Raw genomic sequence first — 10,115 nt, 5'->3', positions numbered from 1 at the left:
GAAAACATGCAAGGCGTGATGCAACGATAATATAGCCGTTACTACATTTTTACCAACCCTCACTGTGAGAACACGAGTCACGATCTCTGGTATACCCAGCTGGTGTTTTCTTTCAACTAGACTGTCCTAAGCAATTCGTCTTGTTTTCATCCCTCACCCATTTTTTCCAGAGTATTGCTCCACCTTCATATGTGCGAACATTATTACACAGTATTTTTTTGTTATTATTCGCTTAGTTATAGAATAAAAAATAGAACGATAGTGGAACGCAAAACAAACACCACTTTTCGGTATTCAAAATAAGAGGATCACCCACGTTTTGTGACTTATACTCACTAGGCATAGTTTAGCATACACATGTTCGATCGGCACACACTATCGTGTCATGGCGTTTCCTCTCACGTGATCGGGCGTGTGTACGTAGTCATCGTCGAGAAAAACAAATACCCGAATGCCTTACAAACGAAATACGTCCTGAGTCGTTTGAAAAAGGAAATAAACATAGGACCATATACTTAAACATTCCCGTTCTTTCAAACACACATTCCGTACACAGTCGTAGATAAAACGTTAAGGTCTTACAAATTGTTTACAAAGAAAAAATATATATATTATAAACTTTTTATGGATGAAATTTGCGGAAAGTGCATTTGTCTTTCTGTCCAAATTGAGATGGAGTGATGGCGTTGATGCGTCCGACAAAAAGGCCGAGATAATGGATTGGCAGACGAAAGCCCTCGACCGCGAGCGGTTTAGCGCCGGCAAAGTAGGTAAGTAAGCATTTGTCTTTCTACTCTAGTCCTTGGCGTTTTCCTACCGATTTGGACAGATGAACTAGGAGTAGTATCGTTACTTTAATATAGCTGGGTTATCTGCTGTATTCCTTCGCAATACTGTACTTTAGTCCAGATTATATTTTTCTCCCGATTGAAGATCGTGTATCTGAAAAGTCACACAGGTAAGGTAAGCACAGGTAAACAGGTACAACAGGTAAGCAAAAGGTTCCTATCTTTCGTCTATTCGTAACTTACCTCTTTCTCCTTGTCCTGTATTTCCATCAGCAAGCTGTCCAGCTTATCTTGTAAACGCTGACGCAAGGTTTGATTTTCGATCGTGCGAATTTCCTGTTCCTTTTGATTACGCTGCGTTTTAAGATCGCTTATTTGGCGCTGCAGCTCGTAAGCACGGGCGTTATTATTCGTGCTAGCGGTTGCACTATTGGCGTTACTGTTCTGACTATTACCAAACCCACCGTGTGGCATGTCTGATGAATCGTTATCGGAATCCAACCGGGAACTGTCACCTTGAAAGTAGGACATGGACTTAGATCCGCCAGCACTGCTAGCTCCCGTTTCGGGTCTTCTGGCTGCCCGGTAACCACTGCTCGAACCAGCACCGCTAAACATGCTTTTATTGAACTCCAGTGCAGGGTTTCGCTCCGTCTGCTGCGTACCCTGGTAAGAGCTGGAATCGGACAAGCGGCTATCATCGGCTTCCGCCGACAACCGACTGCTCTCATCAATGTCGATATTTTTGTTGATCGGATTATCTTCCTCGTCCGAATCGGACACTTCTTCTCCGAAGATATCATGCTCTCCTACGTCCTTGTTATGGTCACCTTTTTTCGTATTCTTCGATGGGCTTTTATTAGGTGCGCCCGATTCCGTACCCGACCCTGGCGAGGGTTTGTTTGGATCCTCATCTTCAGTGATCAGTTCCCACTTTACATTAACCGCCTCATTGTCGACCCGTAACAAACGTTTTACTTCCTTTTCTATCTCCGGTGCTTCGACATATTTTTTCTTAAGAGTTTTACGAAAACGACGCTTCCGTATATTCTTGCATGGTGGTGTCACTCCGTGCGGCCAAAGAAACTTTTTGTCTACTTTGTTAGGATCTTTTTTCTTATTTTTGTTCGGAGATTCCTCTTCGGCTGACTGCTGTTCGGGCTCCTCCCTGCATATCATCTAAAAGCAGAAAAATTGATAAAGGTCCATAACACGAAGTTCTACAGATTTTGGAAAAGTCTAATACCATCTGACATATGTCCGCGGTTTTGTAGAAATTCTTCGAGTCGATCGTTTTCAACGATTCGATTATCGTGGGAAGATCAACCACTTTCGCGTGCAGTAACCAATGATCAAACCGAACTTCGCCATAGCGCAATTCATTCTCCAAACGAATGAAAAGTCGATCTTTCAGATTGTTGGCACCGTTCTGTATCGCTTCGCGTAGAGCAGCTGCAGGTTCCTGTGAATGAATAGGCTCAATTTAACGTACTCATTACACTAGGATCTTTCACTGAAACACTACCTTGGGCATTCGCATAATAATCTGCGTTTCTAACTCTGCACCATCGTCCTTCTTGCTGTCTTGTTTCGCGGGTTTATCGGGCATTTTTAACTATTTTGTTGCAACCTGCAAACGCGTATATACCCCAGAAAAATATTATTTTTTTTTTCTTTATTTACAAATGCCACCACAACCAAGGTGTATAGCCAAAGCTGTGCTCGATTTAAATTCAATATCGAGTTGGTAAATCTTGAACAATCGCGTGGAAGACAAAGTTAGAAAAAATGAAAAAGTCTAATATGTGAATTGATAGCATGTAAATTGATCTGCATTTATAGTTTGGTGACTACAGAGTTGGTCATATCTTCATTACTTTAACTGTACGATTTTATTTATGAGCAAACGTTAAATTGTTTGTTACAGGGTATTTTCCGAGGTAATATTAAATATTAATTTTCCAGGTACGTTGAACGGTCGGATGCATTTTGTTTTCGGTCTGCTATCCTGGAACCGAACTGTAATGCACGTTTTCTTTGCATGCATGCTTGTGTTAACCCGAGTTTATAGGCACATAAGCGTAATATAAGCTTGTCCCCAATCCCGAGTCCCAGAGGATGATAACACCGTTGGGAAGCTTTCAAGGAACGAACCAACGCGATGAAATCTTCTTGCAGATAAGGAGTTCTAGGTGTTACACCATTGTCACTGATTACTCTGTCATCACGTGCCAAATTTCGACTTGGCAAGCGCCTCCAATCTAAATTCAATTCTTCCTCCAGTGCTTCATATGCTTTCTGGTACGCGTGTGACCTAAGGTCAGATGAACATTTTTCACTGTAACCGCCAAAATTTCGTTCGAATGCAGTTTTGTGTCGGGTGTACCCACCAAACAATTCATCGGCACCGGAACCTAACAGCAGTACCTGTAAAAACAAATCCGTATTTCAGCGATACATCATTGTGTATTGACCTCTCTAAGCTACTTACTCGACAGGTACTGGTATAAGTGCGTCCATTTATCTGCCCAACTCCATTAGAAGCGAACCAAAGTGCGGCACCCAACGATTCGTCCAACACATTTCGTAGAGGAAACACAAGATTAGAAATGACTTTTCTTTTCTCATTTAGTTCGCATCGAGAAACATTTATCTCTACAAAATTCCACGTACTAACATTTTAACAAAAAAAAAAAAATTACTATTTTAGCCAACCACGATTGTTGTTATCATTACCGATTAGGCCTTAAACGGCGCAACTCATCCAGCGAAGCCTGTCCAGTCACTCTATCCGGTACGTTCCATTCCATTTGCGCTGGCTTTACATTCGTACGTCTGACTTTTTCAAAGGCTACATTCATCAAATCAATCGGACAATTCGTTGGCACGAATTCATCTGCTAAAAAAGCTAGAATCGTACAATCTATTCCGCCCGAAAATAAAATTCCAACCTTTGGATGAATGCATTCTGATTGCCGTTCTAAACACATTTTGCAGTACAGAATGGTGTTGGTGATACGCTCCTCCACTGCATTGCGTAAAGTACCAAGAAGCTGATTGCAAACATTGTTTATCTCTGGGTATTTAAACAGACAGTCGAAAACGTCTCCGCCTAAAGGTATTTCATCTTCTAGTAAGGTATAAAAATTAAAATTGTACTAAAAAGAGATGTAAGTAATATTTCTATCATAAATAAGATTACAGTTAGATAACTTACCGGTGTTATGTTTAAAGCTTGTGGGATTTTTAATTGAACCGCTGGTTGTATTGTTATTGGATTGATCGGCTGTAACTGGGTACAATCATCTGTCCATGGCAGCAAAGTAACCGAATTAGATTCATTCACGCGCTCTAAATCGATAAAATATAGACCGTAGGGAGGAAGTTCGTGGACGACATAGGACCCAACGTTTCCTGTAATGATATTAACAAATTTGTTTGTACATTTCGTTACAGTTTGTTTATTACCGGCAGAATATTACCTCCAACACTTGAAATAAAAGTGTTTCCATTGTGTCCCCTTCCGATGAGCAAACTGTTTCTTCCAATAGAGTCACGGGCGAAGTAAATTCTATTTTCTTCCTTTCTGAGAAAAATAACACTAAACGGACCATGCAAGCTGGCGAAAAGGTTGATAAGGTCAGTTTCGTCCGCACAAGCTTCAATTCTTTCCAACAGCCACATTGTGTCACTCCGGCTCATATCTTCTCGCTTTTGGAAAATATCCCCATTAAACATCAGAACCGTTTGATCACTTTCCATCGGTTGTTGGGATAACGATACTCCCTGATGCCATAGCACCGATCCATAAAACAATACCATTGCATCATACCACAATGTAGACTCATAGTTGGGGCCACGGTTTTTGAGGATGTTTCTACATGATTCGAGCTGAAAATCAATAGAACGCATCTACACATGTTTGAATGTCATTGCAAAACAATGCCTACCATTTCCTCGGCCTCAGTCGAGTTGTTATTAGTGCAGATGTAGCTAAATATTCCGCACATCGCGAAAACCGGTGATTTAGGTCCAACACGTTCCAGATTGTTTACACTCTTTGCTAATTCGTCGAATCGTTCTACCAATGTCTAATTTGGCGTTTTCAAATAATCGATTAAACACTTTTCACACATTTCTGTGAGACACCCTGTATATGTCACTTTGAAAACCGCATTTGTTTTGTTCAGGACGTCCCACGTGAAACCGGTCTTCGAGCTACTAACAAATTGAAGCATTTTTCGATAAAATGGTAAAGAAAAAGATAGACAACCGTATCCGTGTGATGATCGAAAATGGTGTCAAGATGGGTCACCGTACAATGTTCGTTATAGTTGGCAATAAAGCCCGAGATCAGGTGCCCATACTCTACGATATCCTGACTAAGGCATCTGTTAAAGCGCGACCTACGGTGCTGTGGTGCTACAAGAATAAGGACGAAGCAATTTCAAAGTAATTGTTTGGCATAGCTTTTCTTACTGGTTGCATGATTACTAACGAACACACCCATGCCTTTTCCTTTCAGTCATGGTAAAAAGCGAGCGAAAAAGATACAAGCCGGCAAGATCGACATCAACGAGTCGGATCTATTCGATGCATTTCGGGTAGCTACTACGATCCATGGCCGTTACTATAAGGATACGCATACCATTCTTGGTAAAACGTATGGTGTGTGCGTACTGCAAGATTTCGAAGCCCTTACGCCAAACCTTTTGGCACGTACTGTCGAAACTGTTGAGGGGGGTGGTTTGATCATTTTGCTGCTTAAAACGATCTCGTCCCTCAAGCAGATTTACACTATGAGCATGGATGTGCACAAGCGCTACCGGACGGAAGCACACCAGAACGTAACGTGTCGCTTCAACGAACGTTTGATTCTATCGCTAGCCGACTGTTCCCGTTGTTTGCTGGTGAATGATGATTTAACCGTGCTCCCATTATCTTCTCGCACGGCTGACGTAAAACCGATCGATATTGCTTCGATCGAAACCAGTCATAGTGAGCAACTTGCAGAACTGAAGGAAAGTTTGGCAGATGCACCACCAGCGGGACCATTGGTGAGTTTGTGCCGAACGTATGATCAGGCGAAAGCTGTAGCTCAGTTTATCGATGCGCTGGCTGAAAAGCAACTGAAACCTCCAACTTCCCTAACTGCCGGTCGCGGACGTGGAAAATCTGCCGCCATGGGTCTTGCTATTGCTGGTTCGATAGCATTTGGCTACGTAAATGTGTACGTAACGTCGCCATCGCCGGAAAATTTGATCACTCTATTCGAATTCATACTCAAAGGATTCGACGTTTTGGAGTACCAGGAGCACACGGACTATACGATCATACGCTCGACGAACCCAAACTTCAACAAAGCGATCATTCGCATCAACGTAACACGAAACAACCGGCAAACGATTCAGTACATTTCCCCGACGGATGCACATCTGCTAAACGCCGCTGATTTACTGATCATTGACGAAGCAGCAGCTATCCCGTTGCCAATGGTTAAAGCAATGTTGGGTTCGTATCTGGTATTTATGGCTTCTACAATCAATGGATATGAGGGAACTGGGCGATCCCTTAGCTTGAAGCTATTATCGCAATTACAAAAGGAAAACAATGCTCCACTACCGGTAAGCGTAATCGTAGTTTTGCGCTTGTCTTTTTCTCACTGTTCCGTTTATTGTTCATTTCCACAGATTAAGCTTGATGAATCGATTCGCTACAGTCCAGGCGATCCCGTCGAATCATGGCTTACGTCACTGTTATGTCTCGACGCTACAATTGTGCAGAATTTGAATTCCGGCTGTCCGCCACCGGACGAGTGTCAGCTTTATTATGTGAACAGAGACGCACTGTTTTCCTACCACCGGGCGGCGGAAACATTCCTTCAGAGGATTGTATCAATTTGCGTATCGTCACATTATAAGAACAGTCCAAATGATTTGCAGATGATGAGTGACGCTCCATCACATCATCTTTTTTGCCTTCTAGGTCCGATCGTAAAAAAGAATCAATTGCCAGAAATCCTGGTCGTGATTCAGGTGTGTTTAGAGGGAGAAATATCTTCCCGTACAATGCAAAACTCGCTCGTGCGCGGTATGAAAGCGTCCGGTGATTTAATTCCGTGGAATATAGCGGAACAGTTTGGTGATCATGAGTTCCCAAAATTGTCCGGAGCGCGAATTGTACGCATAGCAACACATCCTAACTATCAACGTGTAAGTTATACAATGAATACAACATTGTTGAGAGAAGTTGACTCACGGAACGTAACTATTTTACAGATGGGGTATGGAAAACGCGCTCTAAATCAGCTGAAGCTTTATTACGAAGGAAGGTTCCCCATCGAAACGGATGGAATCGATGATGAGCAAGGAAACGACAACGGTATCGAAACAATTGATGATGAGGACGTAGATTTGCTGAAAGAAGTAATTGTGCCGAGAAAGAAAATTCCAACATTGCTGAAATCGCTCACTGAACGGAAACCAGAGTTGCTGGATTACCTTGGAACATCGTATGGTCTGACCGGCGAATTGTTGCGCTTCTGGAAGAGTCAAAAGTTTGTTCCCGTATACCTAAGCCAGAAGGAAAATGATCTTACAGGAGAGCACTCGTGCATCATGCTCAGTCCGATCAACTCCAACGTTGAGCGGGTAGAAACTAACGAATGGTTGAATCATTACTTTTACGATTTCCGTCGACGTATACTAAAACTGCTTGGAAAGTCGTTTAACAAATTCCCCACCAGTATGGCGCTTTCTTTACTCGAAAATCGGGCAGTTAAGATGGAAGGCAAAGGTAGGTTAATGTGTGCTACTACTTAACATGTTCAGTACCACATCACCGGAATCGACATCGGATGATGCTCTGTGGAAATCGCCTTGCAGGATTTTGAAACGGCGTTGAAAAGGTTAAATAACAATAACTTATGGTTGTTTATTCTAGCATTGACGCAAACGACAATCGATGAAATATTTCTTCCGCACGATGTACAACGACTGGAAATGTATATAAACAGTCAAGTTGAATACAAGCTGATCTGGGATTTGACTACCGATCTTGCGTCTCTGTACTTTCAAGACAAGATGGCCGGAGCTCGTCTTGAGACGCTACATAAAGCAATTTTACTCGGGTGTGGATTGCAGAATAAGTCGATCGATCAGATGATGGAAGAATTGAATATGCCCAGCAATCAGATACTGGCAAAGTTTGCGGATTGCATTAAGAAGCTAACAAACTACATGTTGCAAACGATGGAAAATACGATTGAGAGAACTATGGCAAAGCCAAGCGAGTTAAATATGGGAGAAAATTTGATACCATTGAAGCAGAGCCTTGGTGAAGAGTTTGCTGAAGATGTAAAAACCTTAGAGAAGCAGCAAAAGCAGGAGTTGGCCAAGCTGAAAAAGCTTAACCTTGATCAATACGCAATCAAGGGAACGGACGATGAATGGAACAAAGTGCTATCTAACACCAAATCCACGATAGTGTCTATTAAAAGGTAAACAGAAAAAATTAACCCTGCCATAATACGTAGTAAGAGATTTTGTATTTTTCATACATTTACAGTGGAGAAAAGCGGCTTAAAGAAACTACTGATGATACCAATATGTCATCCGGTGGTGGGGACGTTTCCGCATTTCAAAAGAAAAAAGCAAAATTCGGCAAGAAGCAAAAGTCTCGCAATAGCAAAGACTAACCATTTCACCTCACAACAGACACCGCGGGTTTGGCGCTTCTAAGCTAAGGTACTAAGTTCAACAAAATATATGAAACATATGGTACATTTTAAGTTAATTTGTGTGATTTATAAAAACATGCGAAACTCGTACGTAACGAAGAGAGAAAATTATATATCAATTATTTAGCTACCATATAATAACGTTTATTGTCAATAAAATAAATAAATCAATAAACCAGATGTATAGATCAACATCACTACATAAACCAAAACAAAAAAACAACAATTGCTTAAAATATAATCTTACATCAATCATTTCATGCATTATCTCTGTGTGATCCTTATGTATTATGAGTTGCATTTTGAATATGACATTGTGCTTAGTTAGGCGCAAATTTATAGAAGAAAGGATTACTACATCGATTGCACATGGTTTCCAACATTCTGTAAAAAAAAATGAATTGATGATTAATGCCAGATGAATGTATGACCACACTAATTTAGCAAGTGTTTTGCATAAAATCTATTAAGTCTGCAAAAGCTTTAAAGGATATTATACATACTGTAAAACAAATCAGGAGTATATGTTGCAGCTTATGTAGGCTTTATCCAACTTGGTGGAATACGACATACATAAAGTAGATGAAGAAAAAGTAGTTAGTTCTGATTTGGTTGTACCATATCATACACATCAGTTAACATAATCTGGTCAATACTATTGAATCCTACGGTCTGGGTATCTGTTGCATTCTGCTGCTAAGTGATTTATTTACGATACAGGATTCCAATCCCAAAACCCCTATATCCAGTTTCCAATTAAAATGTACTAACATGTTCTTCCATTTGCATTTCCAACCATATGTGGGACATCATTACGTTGTTCGGTTTTCGTGTGTATCATATCGTGTATATGTAGTTTTATTTTACTTTTAGTGTCGTGTCGAACGAGAGTTTTACCGGCTCTTGCATTGTATATCATGTCTGCCTGTTGTACCAGTTACATTCAATATTTCTTTAGTTTAGGATAGATAAAGAGTAACAATAGAGTTTATGTTTAACAATGTACCGCTCAAGTGCGCGTGCGGCAATTATGTAACTTTTTTTTTGAAATTCATTTGGAGCATCAGTTATTCAAACAGTTATTGGTTTGATAGCAGTTCGTGCCTATTTATCGCTACCGTTAAAACATTCGATGATGGAACTAGCTTAGGTATCATTTAAACCAGGAAATATAGCAAACTAATTTGCGAAAGAAGGAATAAACATCGTGGCATAAAATCAACAGTGAATTAACTATCCAGCATAGTTTCAAACAACGCAAATCCAGTTTATCTGATAGGTAGCGACGAATATAAATATTTCCAACAGAAAATAGCTATGGACGATTCCAAAATAACATGCTAATATAGAAGTATCAACGATAAAATCATAGCAGGAATAATGTTGACGTACACAATACTCCAAGGAATTGCAACTAATTGCTTAATACTAGTCGATTATCAGTGCTAACTATTAAGCTTAACATTTTACATACCCTTTCATTGCGTATAGTTAGATTTCATGCTCTATCTGACCTTTATCATAACAGCACAATAGTACGAATGTAACACGATCGCGACTTTATGCTTAACTACATTTCTGCTTAGCCA

At 40.6% G+C, this 10,115-nt stretch overlaps 3 protein-coding genes across 3 annotated transcripts; 1 reads left to right on the top strand and 2 right to left on the bottom strand.

The window, feature by feature from the left end:
• Positions 1-900: 900 nt before the first annotated feature.
• On the bottom strand, positions 901-2,397 carry LOC128707055 (transcription initiation factor TFIID subunit 7). Its single transcript, XM_053802000.1, has 4 exons — positions 2,314-2,397; positions 2,035-2,250; positions 1,032-1,967; positions 901-942 (listed from the first exon to the last, which is right to left on the bottom strand). Exons 1-4 carry the CDS (start codon positions 2,395-2,397, stop codon positions 901-903), a joined length of 1,278 nt encoding a protein of 425 aa, XP_053657975.1.
• A 344-nt stretch (positions 2,398-2,741) lies between these two features.
• LOC128707114 (asparagine synthetase domain-containing protein CG17486) lies at positions 2,742-4,798 on the bottom strand. The gene is made up of 6 exons (XM_053802060.1): positions 4,739-4,798; positions 4,271-4,679; positions 4,006-4,202; positions 3,525-3,946; positions 3,280-3,460; positions 2,742-3,215 (listed from the first exon to the last, which is right to left on the bottom strand). Exons 1-6 carry the CDS (start codon positions 4,796-4,798, stop codon positions 2,742-2,744), a joined length of 1,743 nt encoding a protein of 580 aa, XP_053658035.1.
• A 239-nt stretch (positions 4,799-5,037) lies between these two features.
• LOC128718325 (RNA cytidine acetyltransferase) lies at positions 5,038-8,484 on the top strand. Its single transcript, XM_053811955.1, has 6 exons — positions 5,038-5,240; positions 5,314-6,412; positions 6,479-7,000; positions 7,067-7,583; positions 7,731-8,286; positions 8,355-8,484. Exons 1-6 carry the CDS (start codon positions 5,038-5,040, stop codon positions 8,482-8,484), a joined length of 3,027 nt encoding a protein of 1,008 aa, XP_053667930.1.
• Positions 8,485-10,115: the final 1,631 nt, after the last annotated feature.

The sequence above is a fragment of the Anopheles marshallii genome, chromosome 2, assembly GCF_943734725.1.
Source record: "Anopheles marshallii chromosome 2, idAnoMarsDA_429_01, whole genome shotgun sequence".
Taxonomy (NCBI): domain Eukaryota; kingdom Metazoa; phylum Arthropoda; class Insecta; order Diptera; family Culicidae; genus Anopheles; species Anopheles marshallii.
The sequence above is the reverse complement of the archived record's forward strand: the minus strand, read 5'-3'. Positions and strand labels throughout refer to the sequence as shown.

Bases quoted from the DNA above. Each gene is read 5' to 3' on its own strand.
- LOC128707055 (XM_053802000.1), bottom strand. From the start codon at position 2,397: ATGCCCGATAAACCCGCGAAACAAGACAGCAAGAAGGACGATGGTGCA. The intron at 2,251-2,313 runs GTAGTGTTTCAG...ATTCATTCACAG, and splicing joins TTATTATGCGAATGCCCAAG to GAACCTGCAGCTGCTCTACG. The intron at 1,968-2,034 runs GTATTAGACTTT...TTCTGCTTTTAG, and splicing joins CCGCGGACATATGTCAGATG to ATGATATGCAGGGAGGAGCC.
- LOC128718325 (XM_053811955.1), top strand. From the start codon at position 5,038: ATGGTAAAGAAAAAGATAGACAACCGTATCCGTGTGATGATCGAAAAT. The intron at 7,001-7,066 runs GTAAGTTATACA...ACTATTTTACAG, and splicing joins CACATCCTAACTATCAACGT to ATGGGGTATGGAAAACGCGC. The intron at 8,287-8,354 runs GTAAACAGAAAA...ATACATTTACAG, and splicing joins ACGATAGTGTCTATTAAAAG to TGGAGAAAAGCGGCTTAAAG.
- LOC128707114 (XM_053802060.1), bottom strand. From the start codon at position 4,798: ATGTGCGGAATATTTAGCTACATCTGCACTAATAACAACTCGACTGAG. The intron at 4,203-4,270 runs GTAATATTCTGC...ATATCATTACAG, and splicing joins TTTTATTTCAAGTGTTGGAG to GAAACGTTGGGTCCTATGTC. The intron at 3,461-3,524 runs GTAATGATAACA...TTAAAATGTTAG, and splicing joins CGCCGTTTAAGGCCTAATCG to TACGTGGAATTTTGTAGAGA.